This window comes from Apus apus, chromosome 21 (genome assembly GCF_020740795.1).
Source record: "Apus apus isolate bApuApu2 chromosome 21, bApuApu2.pri.cur, whole genome shotgun sequence".
NCBI lineage: Eukaryota > Metazoa > Chordata > Aves > Apodiformes > Apodidae > Apus > Apus apus.
The window spans coordinates 3,607,351-3,627,375 of record NC_067302.1 but is presented as its reverse complement, the minus strand read 5'-3'; the positions used below and the strand labels follow the sequence as shown (position 1 = coordinate 3,627,375).

The following is a 20,025-nucleotide window of genomic DNA, read 5'->3' as shown; positions in this document are numbered from 1 at the left end:
TGGGGCAAGAGCCCTCAGCCCTGTGATGAGCTGTGTGCGGTCTCAGCCCAGTTTGGTCTCAGCCCAGCTGGGTCTCAGCCCATCGTGGGGTGCAGCCGAGCCCCATTTTTTTGCCACCCGTCTGGGTGGCCCTGGCACCTGGTGGAACCCGTGGGAAAGCAGGCATGGGCAGAGCTGGTCCTGAGCAAACACTCTGCACAAACACGGGCTGTGGGCAGGATCCCGGGAGCGGGCAGGATCCTGGCAGCAGGCAGGGCTGGCCCTGGCATGGGGCCGGCAGCTGGGCCTGGCAGCAGGAGGAGCAGGCAGGACCTTCCTCAGCCTCCCTGGGGGATTCCCACGCTCCCTTGGCACCCTTGGCATCTTCCCACCCCTCTCTTTGTCCCCGTTGGGGGTTCTGGGGATGTTTTTGGGGTGCAATGCAGGGTGTGTGGGGGGGTGTACGTTGAGTTCCCGCCCCATCTCTTTGCAGAGGGGTCAAGATGATTCCCACCCCAGGGGGTCCTGGGGGTGTTTTGGGGTGCAATGTGGGGTAGGGGAGTTCCGTGCTGAGCTCCCACCCCATCTCCTTGCAGAGAGGTCAGGATGATTCCCACCCCAAAGCGTCCCCGAGGTCCTTCTCCAGATGCTGGCATCGCTGGTGCATGCCCGGCACGCTGAGCCCCCCCGGACTCAGCCCCCCGTGTCTCGGCACCCCCCTGGGCCGGCAGATCGGGGTGTCCCTGCCCTGTCCCCCCACCCCACCATGGCGCTGGAGCTGGTGACCGAGGCGCTGCTGGACCTGAGCTTCCTGACGGAGGAGGAGCGGGTCTCCATCGCCGAGGTGCTGCGCCGCGACTGGCAGCTCCGCCGCCGCGAGGAGGGACGGATCAGGTGAGGGGGGGGATGTCCCTGCCCGGGGTCACCCTCGGGGACAGGGTGAACCTCCCCTGAGAGCAGCTGTACCCCCTGAGGACATGGCAGTGAGCCTGGGGTCCCCTCTTCCCTTGGGGACAGAGCAGCCAGCCTGCAAGGTGGGGGGGATGTCCCCGGGGGGTGTCCCCCGGGGACGGGGGCAACCACTGAGCCCAGCCATGGTGAAGCCCCGTGGTGGGTGACACCAGGAAGGGGCGGGGAGGTCTCCAAGCCCCCTGGGTGAGATGGTGGTCGGTGTCCCCAAGGCCAGTCCTGGTGGTTCCATCAGCCGCTCGGGAAGGGTGATGGGGACAGCGGCGCCGGGGCTCGATGGCAGCGCGGGGGTGGGAGGGGGGGGACACAGGGGTGGGAAGAGACCCAAGGACGTACCCCCCCCCCACCCCCAGCAAGCTCCGCAAGTCGGTGTCGGACCCGGCTCGGCTGAGGGTCCTCACCGGGGACTGGTTCTGCGACGCCCGCGCCCGGCGGCACCGGCACCACTTGGGCTCCGACCTCGTCCGCGCCTCCATCCGCCGCAGGAGGCGGCCCCGGGGTAGGTGGTGACAGGGACTCTTTGGGGAGGGGGCAGTGGGGGTCAGGGCTCAGCCCACTGAGGTCCCCCGTGTTCCCCAGGAGCGGGGGACACGGAGCGTGGCCCCAGCCTGGGCGAGCTGGAGGCCATTGGTGAGCCCCTGGTGGAGGAGAAGGAGGATGAGGATGGTGTGGAGCTGGAGGAGAGGTGAGGGGGTGGTTTGGGGAGTGGGGTGTCACCCCATGGGTGCCCCAGGGCTGGTGGCATCTCTTAGCCGTCCCCTCGGGGGAGTGGCAGAGCCCTGGGATGGCAGAGAGGGGGGGCTGGAGTTGGGGAGGGGGAGAAGAACTCATGGGAAGGGGATGGCACATCCTGAGCTCTGTTGTCTTGGTGTCTGTCCCCACGTCTGTCCACTCTCCTGGTGTCTGCCATCCCAGTGTCTGCCCACCATCCCGGGGGGGTTCCTGTGGCTCTGCTGGGCCCCCCCGCTCCATAAATAGCTGCAGGGCTGGGAGGGGAACAACGAGCTCATTAGCCTGATGAATTGTTGTGAGGCACTAATGAGGGTCCCTTCTTGCAGCCCCCCCTCGGAGCCGGTGACTGCGGAGCCCCAGGTGGGTGCCCGGTGGGGGGTCCCGAGGCCCCGGTGATGGGCTGGGTCGGTGGGGGAGCCCTGTGCCTGGGTCACCCTGACTGCAGGGGACACGGAGCAGCAGTGTCACCCCAGGAGGGGCTGCTGCTGGGGCCAGCCTTGTGTGTAGCTGTGTAAAGAGGGGTGTGGGGAGTAATGGGGGACATCCTGGATGACATCCCCGTCCCCAAGGACCCTGAGGGGCCGGACTGAGGGGAGCAGGTGCTGAGAGGAGCAGGTGGGGAGAGGAAGCTGCCTGGGGGTGCCCGTTTTCACCCTGTCCCACATGTGCCGACTCGCAGCCCAGCCCCACAGCCCCAGCTCCGGAGGGGACCCCGGTGTCACAGCCCCTGGAGCCGGGTGACATCCTGGAGAGGGAGCAGGACATCCCAGCACATCCAGGTAACCGTGATGGGGGGGGTCAGTGCTGTTGAGGTCTGGAGGGGTTGGAGCCCCCCAGCACTGCTCTCCTGCCTCTTCCCAACACCCCTGCCCCCATCACAGGCCCCCAGCCCTCGATGGCTCAATGCTCTTGCACACACCCCCCCCCCACCTCCTCTCTGTCCCTGCTGCTTCGGGACCCCCCACCCACCCTGTGTCCTTGCAGGTGGCACAGCAGGTGGGAACCCCTTCGGCACCTCCAGCACCGAGGATGAGGAGGATGAGCCTGACACTGCACAGAGCAGCCCCAGTGCTGGGCAGGTGGGAGGGGTAACTGGGGGGGGAGGGGGGTTGTATGGGGTTGAAGGGGGTGTTTATGGGGTTTTGGGGACTCTGTGGCACTGGGAGGGCTGTTTGGGGGGACTGTATGGGGCTGGGGGGGGGTTAGAGGGGCTGGAGGGGACTGTGTGGGGCTGGAGGGCAATATATGGGGTTGGGGGGGCTGTATGGGGTTCGGGGGGGTGTTTATAGGGTTTTGGGGGCTTTATGGAGATTTGTGGGGCTGAGAGAGATGTCTAGGGCTCTATGGGAGTTTTGGGGGGCTATATGGAGTTGGGGGAGGGGCTGTATGGGAGTGATGGGGGCTGTCTGGGAACTGGGAGGGGCTGACTGGGACACGCAGAGGCAACATGACGCTGCCTGTGCCCAAGCACTGGGCATTTCCTGGGAGCCCTTGGGTGCCTGCACTGAGGATGAGGGTCTGGGAGGGGGTGCTCACCCTTCTCTGCTTTGCATTTCCAGAGGCCAGGGACCCCCCAAAACGATCAGGCAGCCCCAGGCCGGGTTTCCCCACCAAATGGCCATGCACCCCCAAGCAGCCTCCTGACCACCAGCTCCTCCATCTCCAGCCTCAGCTCCTCCACGGTACAGGGCTGGGTGTGTGTGTGTGTGGGGGGTGTTGGATTTGGGGGGGGTCACCTCTCTGTTCCCCCACCCTGACCGTGTCCCCACAGCTGAGTGGCAGCCTGATGAGCCTGTACAGTGAGGGGGAGCTGGGCAGCGTGGCCGTGAGGGGCTGCGTCCAGTTCTCCCTCCGCTACGACCCGGCCAAGAAGGAGCTGCAGGTCCACGTGCTGCGGTGCAGGGAACTGGCTGAGGCCAAGAAGCAGCGGTCGGACCCGTGAGTGCCCCTACCCTGAGTGGTGATGCCCACCGTGGTGACCATCAGATCCACCTCACAGGGGTCTTTTTGGTTCCAGGTACATCAAGACGTACCTGCTGCCCGATAAGTCCAACCGCAGCAAGCGCAAGACCACGGTGCGGAAGAGGAGCTTGGATCCCATCTTCAATGAGACCCTCAAGGTTTTTTTTGGGGTGGTTTTGGAGCACTCAAGGGCAGGTGGTTGGTGGGGGTGGGGGGGTGGATAACCTCACCCTGTTCCTGTCCCCTCCCTGCCAGTACAAGCTGGAGAAGAGGGACCTGCAGGGCCGGACCCTGAATCTCTCCGTGTGGCACCACGACAGCCTGGGCAGGAACCTCTTCCTGGGGGAGGTGGAGATTGCACTGGGCACCTGGGACTGGGCCAACACACGCCCCGAGTGGTTCAGCCTCCAGCCCCGGGTGAGTCCCCAGTCCCTCCCCCAGCTCCCCCTGCCATCCAAAGCCTCCCCTGACACCCCCCAACTCCCCGTATCCTCCCCAGATGCCCATCTCCTCAGATGGCCTCACCAGCCGGGGCAACCTCAACTTGGCATTGAAGTTCATCCCTGCTGGCTCAGAAGGTGAGAGGTATGGGTGGGCACCCAGATTTGTAGGGGCGGGGGGGGGGGGGGGGAGGAGGGCCCAGCCTGGTAGGCTGCCCCTGACCCCTCTCACCCACAGGTGGGGGGCTGCCACCCACGGGCGAGCTCCACATCTGGGTGAAGGATGCTCAGAGCCTCATCCCCTTGCAGAGCGGCACCGTGGACGCCTTCGTGCAGTGGTAAGAGGGGGGACAGCATCCTGGAGGGGCTGGGGAGATGGGGGGGGGGGGGTCCCCACCCTCACCCCCCTGTCACCCACCCCCCCCCCCCAGCTACGTGCTGCCAGATGACAGCAAGGCCAGCAGGCAGAAGACACGGGTGGTGAAGAGGAGCCTCAACCCCCTCTTTAACCACACCATGGTCTACGATGGCTTCCAAGCCAAGGACCTGGCCGAGGCCTGTGCCGAGTTCACCCTCTGGCACCACGAAGCCTTTTCCAAGCGCCAGCTGGGGGGCATCCGCCTCAGCCTGGGCACAGGTCAGGTGTGGGGAACCCCGGGGGGGTGTTCCCAGGCTGGTGGTGGTGGGGGGGGGGTTTGTGTGACAACGCTGGTCTCTCCCCAGGGAGCAGCTACGGGCTCCCCGTGGGCTGGATGGACTCGACGGCGGAGGAGCGGGGGGTCTGGGGGCAGCTGCTCCAGCAGCCCGGGCACTGGGTGGAAGCTCTGCTGCCCCTACGGACCAACCTGGTCCCTCGGGCATAGCCCCCACTGCCCCTTTCCCCCCACACACATCCCCCCCCCACCCAGCTCCATGGACCACCCGGTGTCAGTGGAACGGCAGGAGGTGAGGGGGACACCCCCCCATCCCCCAAAGCTGAGCCTGGAGAATCACTGTGCGGGGCTGGGGTCTGTGCCCCCCCCAACCCCCCCTTTCAGCAGCAATGAAGTGGCACCGTCGGGCGCAGTTGCAGGATGTTTTATTGCCCTGGTTCTTACCGGAGAGCACCGGGACTGCCCCGTTCCTACCCTCTCCCCCGCCCACCAGCAGACCCCCCCGCACCGGGGCTGCCCCATTCCCTCCCCAGTTTCGCCCCCCCCCACCCCCGCAGAGCTCCCTCCCGGGGCCGGTTCACACCAGGATGGTCCATCCCCCTCCCCGGGCCCCTTCCCGGGCTGCCCCACACCGGGGCTGCCCCACACCGGGCTGCACTCCCCCCCCCAGGGCACCGGGCACTGTTTCTGAGGGGTGAAGGGCAGGGCCCCCCCGGGAGGAGACGAATCTGCCCCCCCCCCCAGCTCCTGCCGGTTGCAAAGAGCCGGTTGTGAAACGGGGCTGAGGGGAAGGGGAAGGAAAAGGGGGGGTCGGTGCCCCCTCCGTGCACGCGTCGCAGCTGAACTAAGGGCCCCGACGTTGCCCGGGGTGGAGGGGGGGGCAGAAGCCAAGAGAGGCCGGGGCAGACAAGCCCACCGTGCAGGCAGGAGTGGGGGGTGACATCCCCAGGAGAGGAGAGGACAAGGTCTTGTTGCTCCATCCTCCAGTGTGGCATCGCCTCTCCCCATACTGGTTTCCCCTCCCCTGGTCACTGGCAGGACTGGAGTCACTGGGGCCAGGACACAGCCATGTCCCCAGCTGCAGGCACAGGGTTTGCAACCAAAATGTCCTACGGGGGGGGGGTGAACACAACATAAATTCCCCCAGGTGGGCTCTGGGGTGGTGACAGGTGATGGGTGACAATGACACAGACACCAGGAAGAGGAGGAAAAATCCTTTATTGGGGCTCTGCCCCCGCCCCCCCCCCTCTCCCCCCCCCCCCCATTGGCTCAGGCTCTGCCCAGTGTGGGGCTGGGGGCTCGGCTAGCACGGGACCACCCCCCTGCCCCCCACATCCTCTGACCCCCTGGGGTGCCCTGGGCTCCTGGCAAGTGATCCCAAGGCTGGGAATCAGGGCTGGATGGGATCCCCAAGCTCAGCTGCCCCCTCCACCCTGCTCTGCCCCCCACCCAGGGAGCAGCTGGTGCTGGGGACAGGGCTCAGACCCGGGTGACATGTCCCACCCCGGTGTCCCCTGAGGCAGAAAGGACAGCCCGGGGCAGAGCCACCTTTGCATAGTTGTGGTGTGGGCAGGGGCCCTGTGGCTGGGAAGGGGGGTGTGGGGGGGTCCCAGTCTGGCACTGGGCAGGGACACCAGCACTGGGCAGGGACACTGGCAGCTCTGGCTTCTTCTCTGCCTTCCCCCGGGGGGGCCCGAGGGCAGTGTCCCCCCCAGGCCTGGGCGTGCAGTGGCCTCAGATCCTGGTGCAGCAGACAGAGAAGAGCACGTAGCAGCAACGGCCTGGGGGGGCTGTGCCCTGGGGGGGGGGGTGTGGGGAGTAGGGAATGGGGGCAGGGGTGCCCCAGTGCCCACCCCCCCCGCCCCTGCACTCACATGGGTGGCAATGCCCTGGGGAAGGGTTGGGAGTTGGGTAGGAATGATGGCAGGGGAGGGATGGGAGGGGGGCCGGGCACAGGCATGCCCCCCCCCCACACTCCCTGAACCCCCCTCCAAGCTTCACGCCCCCTCCCCAAACACAAGACAGACACCACCTGGCAGAGTTTAATTGGGGCAGCTTGAACTACAAGTCTCACCCCACAGCACACAGCACACACCCCCCTCCCCAAAATAACACACAGAAGATGGGGCGGGGGGGGGGGGGGGAGCACAGCTAAGGACTGTCCCCCGCCCCCCAAACCCCACAGCAACACAGAGGCACAGCAAAAGCACAAAGCACACAGCAAGGCCCTGGCTCTGCTCCCCTGGTGGGCACGGAGGGGCTGGGGGGGACAGCAGCTGAGGGGGGGGGCTGGGGAGGGTCAGAGCAGGGGCCTGGGTGCTCCAGCCAAAATGCTGAAGGGAACAGCCCCCTAGAGCCCAAAGGGGAAAGAGGGGACCCACAGCCCCCCACCACTCCCCCTCTCTGAGGTGAGCCCCAAGGCTGTGGGGAGGCAGTGGGGCCGGGGGTGAAGTGGGGGTGTAGGAGGCAGGGGGGGGGGCTGCTGGGTGGTCTCTAATTGGGGCCAGAGTTAAAGAGATGGAAAGGGGGGGGCTTCACCCCTGCTCTCACAGGGTTGGGGGGGTGGGGGGGGCTGGGGACACCTCGGGTGGCAGAAGGGGCACAGAAGTGCCCAGGGGCTGTGCATCAGCCCCTCCAGGGGCTCTGTGCATGAAATGGGGGGGTGAGGAGGAGGGACACCCCCGTCTCTTCCACCACAAAAGATTCCCAGGCAAACAGCAAACAAGCTGGGGAAAAAAACCTCTTCATGCAAACCAGGAGAGATGGGTCAGGACATCCACCCCCACCTCTCCCCCCATCCTGGGGAGGTGCAAGGGAAGGGTGAAGCTCTGGGGGTGCGGAGGGGCAGCCCCCTCCCCAGCACCACCAGCACCTACTGGTTGTCCTCTCTGGCAGCGTGCAAGGAAAGAGAGAGGGGGCACGGCCCCCCCCCCCAGCATTAGACATGGTGCCCCATGGGGCATCAGGGGAGGGGGGGAGAAGAGCAACAGGCCCCCACTTGGCTCAGCTTGGAGTGATGGATTTGGGGGGGCGGTCCCATGGGGCTCGGAGCCAGGATCTGGCCAGGCAGCAACAGACATGGGCAGGACAACCAGACACCAGCCAGGGGACAGGCAGGGCTGGGGACAGGCTCCCTCCATCTCCCAATTCCCCCCCCCGCCCCCCCAAAATGAGGACAAAGGGGCACAAAGAGCCACAAGAGACAAGACTCAGTGGCAGGACAGGACACGGCCAGACGGGTCACGGAGCCCCACGCACCAGGGCTGAGCCCCCAGGTTGGTCTTCAAGGGTGGGCCAACCCCCTGGGTGTCCCCTCCAATCCCCCTCCCGGCCAGGGGTGCAAGGGCTTTACTCACAGCGTTTGGTAGGTGCTGTCCTTCGACTTGATGAACTTGATGATGAAGAAGACCACGGCCTGGACGCTCAGCACCAGCACGATGCCCCCGATGAAGCTGGCGGTGTCAAAGCCAGGGGGGTGAAATTCGGGGCTGCCCGTTAAGGGGGCGCTGGTGGTGGTCCCTAAAGGCAGGGGGAAACATGGGGAAGGGGGTATGGGTGCTGTTGGTACCCTTGGGATACTGAGAGCCCAACCAAGGAGAAAGGATGTGAGGTCTGCGCGTGGCCCCGGCACCTGCAGGGGGCTGGGATGTCCCCATGGACACGGGGATGCAGGGATGGGCTCAGCCCCTTCCCGTGCCAAGGGAGCCGCGGGATCGGAGCCAGCAGGGAGAGGATGAAAGGATCCCAGTGGGATGAATAATTCAGAGGGCTCCGGGCTCCGGTTACCGGCCGTAATGAGCCCAAGGCTCTCCAGTTCCCGCTCCCTGGAAGAGGTTCCTGCTCCTCTCCCAGCCCCTGCTCCAACCCACTTCCCAGCAAGGATGGCAGCAGGGCTGGTTCTGGGAGGACTGCAGAGTGTTAGGACACCCCCCCTCCCCAGCTCCATCCTGGCATCCCACAGCAGCATTCCTGGGGGCAGAGGGGGGGGACAGGGACCGAGCTGTGACCCCGGGGGTGGCACTGGCCAAGACTGATGCTTCATGTGTGGAACCTCAAGGTGGCTTTGCTCATCCCTCCCAGGGGGGTGGGAAACACAGAGGGAAGCAGCTTGTCCCATCGCACTGGGCAGTGTCCCCTGGGGCACCTGGACCCCCCCCATCCCACCCCCACTCACTCGGGGCGTGTGTCACTGGCTTCTTGCTATGGGGATGTGGAGGCTCTTCCGTCGGGGACTTCAGTGCTGCTGGAGGCAGGGACAGAGGGAAGGAGGAACAGGGTTATCAGGGGACATCCCCGTGCACCCCCCCACCCCACATCCCTGTCCCAGGGGTGGGATTTCATCCCCACAGCCCCAGCACCCATGGCAGTACCTCTGTCCCCAAGGCTGCTGGGTCCAGGGGGGAGCTGCTGGGGTCTGGGGGAGGACCCCTCTGGAGAGGACCTCTCTGGGGGGATGGATGTTACCTGGACACAGGGTACTGGTGTTGTAGAGCTCACAGGTCTCTCGTGCTGCTGCCCCTCTCTGCAAGCAGGTCCCTGTCTCTGTGGGAAGAGAGAGACAGGTTTTCTCAAGGGATCCCCCAGCAAACCAGCCCGTGGGGGCACCCGGTGCAGCCGATGGCATTTGTGCCTGTGGGGGCACCTGAGGGCTTGGGATGGTGAGGACCTGTTCCTCAATCTCCACGTGGGAATGGGAGCAGCACACTGCAGAATCCCACACCCCTTCTCGTGGGGCTGACAGGGACCCCCTGTCCATCCCCCATCCCAAGGACCTGGCACCCAAGGGTGCTGAGCTGCTGGCACCATCCCAGGGAAGGCTGGTGACAGGTGGGAGCCCCTTGCTGTGCCCCCCCACCCCCACGGTTGAGCCCCCTCACCTGGCTCCTCGGGGGTCCCGCAGCCCACCCAGATGCAGCCGCTGGTGTTGTGTGGGGCAGTGCTGGCCGTGCACGTCTCACAGGACCTCAGCTCACTGCACCCCCCTGCCAAAACCGGGGAGGGGGGGGGTGGCAAAGGGTGAGGACCGGGCCAGCACCCCTCACCCCCCCCATCAGCCGAGGTAGGGGCTGGCCCTTCTGCCCCACGGAGGAAGATTTCTCAGTGGGAGGGATGAAGGCACCACTCACAGACCCATCCCTCTGGCTGCAGGTGAGTTTGTAGCATCATCAGCTCCCCACAGAGGGGACACCCCACAGCTCCCAGCACCCACAGCCACCTGGGACACCCAGGGCTCACCCCATCACCCCCAGCCACCCCAGCCCAGAATCTTTTGGTGGGGGTTTCAAAGAGACGTGGCAGCAACACCAGGCTGGCTGCTCCCTGAAACCCAGGGAGGTTTATTTAAGCATCACCCCCCACTCTGCTCACCCAGACCCCCTGTCCCCCATCACCTCAGCAATGCTGTTGAGTCACTTGGGTGTTTGTGGAGCTGCTTTGCCACGAGCTCTCCCCCTTCCCCCCCCCTCATCATTAATTTACAGTGATGACTGTCAGCGAGGGAGGCTGCAGCAGGAGCCATGGCCGGGCCCTGCCTCAACCTCACTGCATCCCATGCCTGCTTTGCCCCACCCCGGGAGCCATTCCCCACCCTGGGAATGCTTTCAGACCCCCCTAGGGGACAAACAACCTCCCCATGGGGCTGGGGGTTTGCGACTCCCTGAGACTGACCCAGCTTGGCTTTGCCACCCCATCCCCACCAGCAGCACCTTCCAGAGGGGTTCCCACCACGCCTCCCCTTGGGATGGACAACTTGAGGACCCCATCCCCCCGGCTTTTAGGGTCCTCCTGGCTACCTGGACCCTGCACGCTTGAAAGAAGCAGCTCTTCCCTCCTCTCAATTCCCCCCTCGGGGCCCTTCCCTCTTCCCAGTTCCCTCCCCACCAGCAAAAGGGGGCAACTGGTGGCGTGGGATGCAGCGGCCCCATTGCCATGGCTACGGCGTGGTGGGCACACAGCCGCGCCCCCCCCCCCCTCCCTCTACCCCCCCCCCCAGCATTTCGAGACCTGCCGGGAACCAATGGGAAAGTAGGACTTTGTTCGCAAGGGTTTCAGGCAGGTTTATAATTTCAGTTATTTTTATCGCAGCAGGAGCAGGAACAGACGTCGGAGCTTCAGCGTTGTCAACTCCCTCTCCTGTCGTCAGGTGGAAAGGGGGGGGAGAGGGGAATAAAAAGGGGGGTAACAGCAGCCCCCATCCCGATAGATGCTCTGGGAACATGTGTAGGTCCCGGCGGGACACGTCGGGGTGGAAATGTCCCCCCGGAGAGGCCGGGGGGGGGGAGGGTGGGGGTGGGAGAAGGGGAACAAACGCAGCCGGGTTTGCATAATTAACGCCCGGAGTTGCAGGGACCCGGAGCGGGAGGGTCCCAAAAAACTGTCCCAACCCATGAGACCCCGCCCCGCTCTTCGGAGAGGAGGTCGGACCTTGCACCCCGCTTGTCCCGCGGGGGTGCGGGGCACCCCTCCTGGCCCTGGGGGAGCAGGAGCAGGAGCTGGAGCAGAGGCAGGAGCAGGGACCCCCCGAAGCGGGCCCAGCCGGGGGAAGGAGGCTCCCCAGGCCCAGCGGGGGTGCGAAACCCCCCGAAAAAAGACACTCCTCCCCCCAAAAAAAGAAAAAAGTTCAGCTGCCCCAAAGCTGCAAACTCCCTTCACCCCCCTGCCCCTCCTGCCCTGGCCGTACCTGCGCGGGTGGGCGCGCACAGGAGCGCGCACAGGAGCGCGCAGAGCATCGCCCCGGCAAACGGCGGGGCCATGGCCCGGCCCGGCCCGGCTTGGCCCGGCTCAGCTCAGCCGGGCTCGGCTCGTCCCGGCCCGGTCCCGGTGGGAAGGGTTCGGCCGCGGAGCTCCCGGGAGAGCGGAGCGGAGCCGCGGGCACATGCGCGCCCGCGGGAGGCGGCCCCGGGGGGGCGGGAAGAGGCGGCCCCGCCTCGTCCCGCCCCCCCCTCGGGGGTCCGGCCCATGTTGGGGCTGGGGGGGGGGCACTCTGGAGGTGCACCCACCGACCCACCCCCCCGCGCTCTGCCGTGGGAAGATGGCTCGGGGGGCTCCGGAGCACCGGGAGGTGCACCCGCGGCACCCACTGCCCTGCGCACCCGGTGCTAACTGCACACCCTGTGCACTGCACTCACTGCACACCCTGCACTCACTGCACACCCTGCACTCACTGCACACTGCCTGTGCACTGCACTCACTGCACACCCTGTGCACTGCACTCACTGCACACCCTGCACTCACTGCACACCCTGTGCACTGCACTCACTGCACTCACTGCACACCCTGTGCACTGCACTCACTGCACTCACTGCACTCACCGCACGCGCTGCCTGCGCTCCGCACGCTGCACCCACTGCGCGCACAGCACAGTGCCTGGGCACTGCACACGCACACACACACACACACACACAAACCCCCGTTCATCCCCGCCAGCAGCTCCCGCAGATCCAGCCCCGACCCCCGCGGGGTCCCGCTCCCTCCCGGCGGGGCCAGGTTGCTGGGGAAGGTCCGAGAAGTCCCGAACTTCCAGAAACCGGTGGGTGGGTCTCGGGGGTGCTCACGCTCCCTCTTCCTCCCCCCAGAGGCCGGGGGGGCTCCCTGCCCAGCCGCCTTTCCCGCAGCCCCCCGAGCCGGGCCAGGCCTTCCCGCTTGTCCCGGCGATTAATTATTTAGGTCCGCGCGGGAAAGCAGAAGGGGGGGTGTGGGGGGGTGGGATGCGCACCCCCGCCTATGCGGGGGAGGACCCATCTTCACACCCACCCCAGGCCTCCCCCTCCGCACACCGCGCCCAGGGTGCCAAGCGGAGCCCCCAGACCTCTGCAATGGGGGTGGGAAAGACGGGGGGGCGTGTGGGGGGGTCGGGCACCCCCTCCTCTGCAGCTCCGTCCTGCGCGGGCTGCGCAAGGACGTGGCGGGGGGGGGGCAAGGGGAGGGAATCCCGGGAACGACGTGGGCAGGGGGGGGTGTGACCGGTGGGATGGGGGGGGGGGAGAGAAGTGGGATGGGAGCTTGGGGGGGGTGGGGGGGGGGTGGTTTTTTTTATGAATGGGCCGCTCCATCCCCGGTGTGATTACTATGCGGCGCTCGCGCTGCCTGGCGGGGCGCTGATTGGCTGCGGGGCCGCATTGACGTCACAGCGGGGAGAACGGGGCTCGGGGGGGGGGCGGTGGGAGTGGGGGGGGGTCTATGGTGAGTCACCCCCCACCCCCCCTCCATACATCCCCCCAGCATCATCCCCCCCACCTCCCCGGCGGGGTTCGGTCACTATAACTCGGCGGAGCACATGGCAGCGGGACCCCAGCCGGGGAGACCCGCGCAGGTGAGTGCCTGGCACCTCGGGGGGGGGGGGGACACGGACACCGGGGGGGGACATGGACACCGAGGGTGGGGTGCACGGACAGCGGCTGAGGGGACAGGGACACCGAGAGAGAGGGACGGGGACATGGGGAAGGAGCGTGGCACGGGTACCGGGATGTCGTGCATGGACAGCGGAGGGGGACGCGGATACCGGGGTGGGAATGGGGACACCGGGGGAGGGGGGGAAACGGATGCTGGGGGATAGGCATGGGCACCGGGCAGGGGGACACCGGGAAGGGGGGGTGAGGCCCCTTGGGCAGCACTGTGGGAAGGTGGAGGTACCCCGGGTACCCCGGGAGGGGCAGAGCCTCAAGGCAAAGGGGGATCCCCTCGGTTGGAGGGGTGGGGGGAGCATGGTGAGGCGGGTGGGCGGCTTCCCCCCCACCCCAGGGATGCTGGTCCTGGGTTAGGGCCACCCCCTGCCCGGGGTCTCATCAGTTTGGTCCCAAAGCCTTCGCGGGGGGGGGCGCAGGGAAGATTGCTGGGATTTATCCCCAAAAATCATGTAGTGTCCAAACCCCCCGGCAATTAGCAGAGGCAGGAGGGGGCTGAGTGGGGGTTGTTCCCTCCCCCCTCCAATTTTTATTCCCAAATTTATTTTTCTTTCCCTGCAAAAGAATTAAAACCAAACCCTGTTGGTCCAGAAAAAAAAATGCCCTTGGAGCCCCCCCCCCCCCCACTGCTCTGCCCCCACCTCCCAGAGACAACTTTTGAGGGGAGTGGGGGGGAGACAGGACTGTCCCTGACTGGCTGGCACAGGGAGGGCTCAGGGGGGGTCCCTGCCAGGTGCAGTGGGTGCTGAGGGGGCTGCTCTGGGCTTCAGCAGGTCAGTCTCCAGCACCATGATCGAGGAAGAGCCCCCCAGCTCCAGCCAAGGCCAGTTTGCTGCCCGGAATGGCACCAGCAGCTCCTTGGACCTAGAATCTGTGGTACAACCCTTGGTCTTGAACCCGTGGGACGTTGTCCTCTGCATCTCTGGCACCATCATCTCCTGTGAGAACGCCATCGTGGTGGTGCTCATCTTCTACACCCCAGCTTTCCGGGCTCCAATGTTCCTCCTCATCGGCAGTTTGGCCACCGCTGACCTCCTGGCTGGTTTGGGTTTGATCCTGCATTTTGCCTTTGTCTATTTCATCCCATCAGAGGTGGTCAGGCTGCTGACAGTGGGGCTCCTGGTCACCTCCTTCACCGCCAGCATCAGCAGCTTGTTGACCATCACCATCGACCGCTACTTGTCCCTCTACAACGCCCTGACCTACTACTCGAAGAGGACGGTCACCAGGACTTACATCATGTTGGTCCTCACCTGGGGAGGCTCCATCTGCCTCGGGCTCTTGCCCATCATGGGCTGGAACTGCCTGAAGGAGCCCTCCTCCTGCAGCGTTGTCAAACCCTTGATGAAGAACCACCTCATCATTCTCTCCGTCTCCTTCTTCATGATCTTCACCGCGATGCTCCAGCTTTATGTGCAGATCTGTAAGATCATCTGCAGGCACGCCCACCAGATCGCCCTCCAGAGACATTTCCTGGCCACTTCCCACTACGACACCACCCGGAAAGGCATTGCCACCCTGGCCCTCATCTTGGGCACCTTTGCTTCCTGCTGGCTGCCCTTTGCCATTTACTGTCTCCTGGGGGACAACAGCTACCCAGCCCTCTACACCTACGTCACCCTCCTCCCGGCCACCTACAACTCCATGATCAATCCTGTCATTTATGCCTTCAGGAACCAGGAGATCCAGAAGGTGCTGTGTGCCCTGTGCTGTGGGTGCTTCTCCTCCACCAGCCCCTTCCGCTCCCACTCCCCCAGTGACGTCTGACACGTGTGTCCCCCCCACCCCCTCTGCACCTTCCACTTACCAACTGCTTGAAGGATTTCCTTTTCTCCTTGATTTTTCTCCCCCTCCCCTTTTCATTCCCAGAGACTCAGGAAGTCTTGGAATCGAGCAGCTTTTCTCAGCCCCATCCTTTGGTGCACAGCCCCCTTCTCTATTTTTCCACTTTTTGAATGCACAGGAGAGAAAAAAAAAAAAAATCCATATTTTTTATCCATAATATAATCTATATTTATGCCTGAGGGCAAGAGAGGAAGGGAGAGATCCTCATATTTTCTTTACAAGTATTTATGATGCTTTATTTTTTTAAGGGGGAGGGAAGGGATGCCAGGAACGTTCTCTCTCCCCTCTTACTTTTTTTTTTACAGCCTCATTATTGACCTCAGATAATTAAAAGATATATATTTTGTACGTTTGGGGAAAGCGGGAGGGGGGGAGAACTGGGGAGGACTTGCTGGAGGAGGAAGGACTCAAACCTCCACCCATCTCCCAGCCATCCAGCCGTTTATTTATGATTTCTTTAATTATTATTGGATGTGATGTCCCTGCCTTCAGCCCAGCGCCGGGACTTGCTGCCCTCTAGTGCTCGCTGCCTTCGGGGCTCCGCACCCCCAAACCCCCAGCAGCTCCGGGGGAGGGGGGGGGTCCCCTGGGTGCTGCCCCCTCCTCTTACGGCACCCAGAGCTGCTCCCCCACCCCGCCAAAGCCTTTCTTTGCACTGGGACTGGATTTGCACATTTGGGGGGGGGGCGGATGGGGATGTGAAGGGAGCCCCTCCGTGGGGTGCTGCAGGGATATGGGGGCCGGGGGGGGAGGGGGGGCGGGGGTTGCTTCTTGTTTACAACCACGGGGATGGAAATAAAATGAATTTGTGATATGAAGTGTTGTCTGATGCTGGGGAGGGGACTGGGATGGTGTTTCCTGCTGTGGGGGGCGGGGGGGGTGGGGAGAGCAGGTTGAGGTTCCCCCAGTCCAGGCAGGACCACCTTTCTCCCCGCTCCGTTTCCCTGCGGCTGGGTAAGAAATCCCAAGCGACAGCGCGTCCCCCACCCTTCAGATCCTGTTAGCAGGAGCCGGCCCCGGGGGTGGGGGGAGCGGCACCGGGGGGGGGGAGGAAAGCTCTGGCCATCCTCATCCTCATCCTCATCCTCACAGCATCCATCACGACAAGGTCACCACCAGATGCCTGCACCCCAGCCCCTCTGTCGGGGGGACACACACACACAGGACCCCTGCACCGAGGTGCCCTCAGCCAGGGTCTGCAGCGCCCGGGGCCGCCGGCACTCAGCACTCGTCAAGCTTAATGATGGCAAAGCTAATTAGGGCAACTGGTCCTCTCCAGTAGAAGGGCTCTGCGACCCCAGAGCCACCCCCCCACTCCCCCCAGCCCCCCCCCACCCTGCTCAGCCCGGCCAGGGAGCAGCAGGTTTCTTCCAGGCACTTGCGCATCCGTGGGGATGTGGCAGAGCCCGGGGCTGAGGAGCAGCCGGAGCCGGTGGTGCGGGATGCGTGCGGGTCCCCGGGGCTCGGCTTCACCTCGGGGACCTGGTGGGCAGCCCCCAGGGTTGGTGCTGTTCATTGTAAAGGAAAGAAAGAAGGTTTGTTTTCCTCCGCTCCTCAGCCCAGCCGAGGGCTGCAGAGGGGTTAACAGCGGGGGGAGGTGGGGCTGAAGGACCCCCCAGGCCAACGGCTCCTGCTCTGCGCCGGGGCTGGGGAGTTTGGGGCTCCCCTTGGCCCCATTGAGGTGCAAAGCCCAGGAGAGGCTTTCTCAGGAGAGACCTGTTGTGCCCTGGTGTGAGCTGAGGACCCTTCACTTCCCCCAGCAGTGACAAATCCCATAATTCCCAGCCCTGCTGTATTCCCGGGGAAGTTTCTACCTGGTTGTTTTTATATCAACGTTGTACAGCAACTTAAACAGCTTTTCTCTCCCTTGTGCTTCCCCTGCTGATACCTTCAGAGGCAGCAGCTGCAGCCTCTTCACTCCTCCAGGGTCGCCAAGCCTGGCTGGTCCTTCTTCCTCCCTGGGGTCCCTGTCACCTCCCCTGGGGACAGGGTGACACGGTGGGGTTTGCTGCAGGCTGTGCAGGCACGGGGCATAAAGGCAGCACCACGCCAGGTCTGCTGGGACCTTCCTTGGGCTCCCACCCACCATGGCCACCAGCAGGGTGGGCACAGGGCTGCAGCCCCCAGCTCCTGGCTGGGTTGTGCTGGAGCTGATGGGCTTCCCAAATTAATCCAGGAGGGAGACAACAGGGCTCAGGAGCTGGGGGGTGGGGAGCCCACAGCAACACCCCAGTGTTAAAAACCATCTTAACCCAGCTACCTTGCCCCACCCCATGCCAAGGGCTGCCTGTCCCCAGCTCCCCAGCAATTTGGGGTGCCCTTGTACCCATCACTGCAGGTCCCTTGAGAAGTTCATCCCATGCAGCTCCATCCCCTGCTGCCACCAGACACCAAAGTGGCTGTCACTCAACACGTGGCTTCCCTGTCTGCTGCTTCCCAGCTGGGAAAGGTGCCTTTTGGCTCCTACCTGTGTCCAGTTCCCTCCTGCCGGGATGGATGAGGAACGCCGAGGCTGATTGTTCTCCTGCTGCTCCAACTGGTGAATCTGGAGACGGAGCAGGCAGCACCGGGTGGGGAGATCAACAGCCCTCAGCAGGGCCCAGCCTGCTCCCTTTTGTGGTGGAGAAAGATGCAGAAATCGGAGGTATAAAAAAATAGTCATATCCATCCCAGAAGGCGCCTGAGTGCTGAGCAGCCACCCCCACGCTGCTGATGTGCAGGAGAAGCTCGGGGGGGGGACTACCAACAGCCCAACTTTGGGGTTAAAATACGAGCTAAGAGGTGTGGGCACACCATCCCCCAGCTGTGCAGCACATCTGGCGAGTCCAGCCCTCCCCAGGCAGTCTTTGCCCTCCACCACAGCTCCCAGTAGATGCTGGAAGCTACAGGCAGCCTCTTGCCTCCAAACCCTGCCCGCATTGCAGTGAGGGCCCGGGGGTCTCGGCAGGGGTTTTTCTGCCCTTCTCTGCTGTGGGCAGCCCCCTGTCCCCTTGGCAGCAGCTGGGCTTGGCTACGGCTCCAGACACTCACCCTTTGCCACCTTGTTGGGAACAGAGATGCTGGGAAGGATTTGCGGGCAGTAACCACAGCAAAGCCCTGAAAACACGGGGGTTTTGCCAGATTGGAGGAGGGAGAGGGAGATGCTGATACCCCAAAACCTCCCACCAGCACCCTGAACCCTGACTGACCAACCTGGGGCAGAGCCAAGAGGTTCCCATTACCCAAACCTCATCCTGGGATTTACTGGGATGCATCATGGCAGGGAGCACCAGCCCCAGCTTCCCCCCTGCACCACGGGGGCTGGGAACTCCGGGCCATGAGCAGCTCTGGTTATTGGCCTGGCTTCCATCTAAATGAGAAACCTCAGCCCTGGCTTGGGGGATTTTTGTTTCCTTGGAAGCAGGAGCAGGCAGGAAATGAAGAAAAGGCAGCCCAGCTCCTGAGTGTTTTACCACATGCTGAAGGCAGCAGGAGGCATTTCCCGGTGAGACTCCGGCTGTGGAGCTTCGTCCCCGGCCACCACTGGAGATGTGGCTCTAGGGGACATTGGTGGTGCTTCCTGGGGAGGAGAACCTGTCCAAAAGTGCTGCTCTGGGTGGGAGAGGACAAAGAGCAGGGTGGGAAGGGGGTGGGCCACCCTGCAGCCTCCTATTTTATTCCTGCAGCCTCCTATTTTCATCCTGCAGCAACATCTGATGCTGAAGCTGCTTCATGGCACCTGGCTGGGGTTGCAGGGACCCCTCTGCTCCCCCCAGGGACCAGGCTGTCACCTCTGGCTTGAAGCTGGGGCTTTGTCTAACTCAACCTGGCACCAGGGAGCACAAAGGGGCCACAGCCCCAGCCCCAGCTGCCTTAAGCCCCTCCAGATGCAGGAGTTTGGCCTTTGCAGGAGAGGCTGAGCCCGACGCAGGGCTGCTGCCCTGCCAGACTGCAGAAACTTGAGCTCCAAATACATAATTCCTCTGGCACCCCGTGGTTATTTGTGAGCTGCTGTGAGCAGATGGAAGAGTTACAGATAAAGCCATCCGCAGCACGGGAGCCGGTTGCCTTCCCCACACAGCCGCGTAGGCAACAGCAAAGGCAGGGAGGAGGGAAAAGGGAGGGGAGGGAAGAAAAAACCCCCCCACAAAACAAAACCCCACCGAAAAACACAACACACAAAAAAAAACCCCAAACCAAAACCCAACCAAAAACCAGGCAGAAAGAGAGGGAGAGAGGAGTCAGCCATTTCTACAGGGGCTGAGCTGCCATCTCAGCACACCTACGTGCAAGGAACGGGGACTCTCTGCTGGCAACAGGCCCTTCCCGGGGAGTTGGAAGAGGGTTGTGCTCTTCCCACCACCCGTGGATGCTTGGAGAGGGAAGGCAGAGGGAGTCGGGGGTGACATTGGCACGGCAGAGCTGCTGCCACACACTGGGAGAGCAGGCTGCTAACGCTGATCGGAGCTGGCAGCGCCTGCACTCGCCTCGGTCCCAGAGGGGGAATTAAGGGAGAGAAGCTGACGTCACTGGTGGAAAGGACACGCAGCCCACTCGTCCAAAGCAGCCGGCAGCATCTTCTGGGTGTTGCTAACACCACCTTGAAGGAGAAAATTAAATAGGTCTTTGGAGACGGGGGCTCCTGTGAAGCTGGAGCTCGGCCGGCTGTGATCCGCTGCCGAGCCCGGTGGAAGAGAGAGACAAGTCAACACATCAAAGGCTGGGGCCAAGGCCGCAGTGCCAAGGCACAGCAGAGCCCAGAGACTCTCCCCCAGCTGCAGCAGCTCCTCCCCAGCAAACTGCTGCTCAATGAGGGCTTGGGCTCCAGTGGCACCACCACATGATGCTGCTGGGCTTCTCCTGCCTGCATGGAGCTAAACCCTGGAGCTGGGGCAGAGGGGAGGCTCCCGGGCTCCAGAAGCTCCCCCAGGCTCCAGGTTTTGCTTGTGGAGGATGGAGTGTGGGGCAGGTTGGTTACCCGGGAAAGTGAATCTGGCACCGAGATTTCCCCATCTGTCTTTTTTTTGGTGGGGAAACCAGCACAACGCTCACTGATACACACCC

The 20,025-nt window shown here is 64.0% G+C and overlaps 3 protein-coding genes across 7 annotated transcripts; 2 read left to right on the top strand and 1 right to left on the bottom strand.

The window, feature by feature from the left end:
- Positions 1-625: 625 nt before the first annotated feature.
- On the top strand, positions 626-4,959 carry SYTL1 (synaptotagmin like 1). Its single transcript, XM_051637937.1, has 14 exons — positions 626-873; positions 1,302-1,447; positions 1,528-1,633; positions 2,007-2,040; positions 2,360-2,459; positions 2,665-2,759; positions 3,240-3,362; positions 3,452-3,618; positions 3,698-3,800; positions 3,898-4,059; positions 4,142-4,220; positions 4,321-4,420; positions 4,514-4,719; positions 4,806-4,959. The coding sequence occupies exons 1-14, from the start codon at positions 626-628 to the stop codon at positions 4,943-4,945; spliced, it is 1,809 nt and encodes a 602-aa protein (XP_051493897.1). The 3' UTR covers positions 4,946-4,959.
- A 977-nt stretch (positions 4,960-5,936) lies between these two features.
- CD164L2 (CD164 molecule like 2) lies at positions 5,937-11,631 on the bottom strand. Of its 4 annotated transcripts, none has more exons than XM_051637898.1 (7): positions 11,415-11,631; positions 10,739-10,867; positions 9,613-9,717; positions 9,200-9,277; positions 8,910-8,978; positions 8,092-8,254; positions 5,937-6,532 (listed from the first exon to the last, which is right to left on the bottom strand). In XM_051637898.1, exons 1-7 carry the CDS (start codon positions 11,485-11,487, stop codon positions 6,151-6,153), a joined length of 999 nt encoding a protein of 332 aa, XP_051493858.1. In that variant the 5' UTR covers positions 11,488-11,631; the 3' UTR covers positions 5,937-6,150. The 4 variants fall into 4 exon arrangements, with proteins under 4 accessions (XP_051493858.1, XP_051493859.1, XP_051493860.1 ...); XM_051637899.1 differs by having other exon boundaries at positions 8,910-8,975; XM_051637901.1 differs by having other exon boundaries at positions 6,378-6,476.
- A 1,333-nt stretch (positions 11,632-12,964) lies between these two features.
- Positions 12,965-15,274, top strand: GPR3 (G protein-coupled receptor 3). Of its 2 annotated transcripts, none has more exons than XM_051637902.1 (2): positions 12,965-13,046; positions 13,911-15,274. In XM_051637902.1, the coding sequence occupies exon 2, from the start codon at positions 13,927-13,929 to the stop codon at positions 14,902-14,904; it is 978 nt and encodes a 325-aa protein (XP_051493862.1). In that variant the 5' UTR covers positions 12,965-13,046; positions 13,911-13,926; the 3' UTR covers positions 14,905-15,274. The 2 variants fall into 2 exon arrangements, with proteins under 2 accessions (XP_051493862.1, XP_051493864.1); XM_051637904.1 differs by having other exon boundaries at positions 13,908-15,274.
- The last annotated feature ends 4,751 nt before the right edge of the window (positions 15,275-20,025 follow it).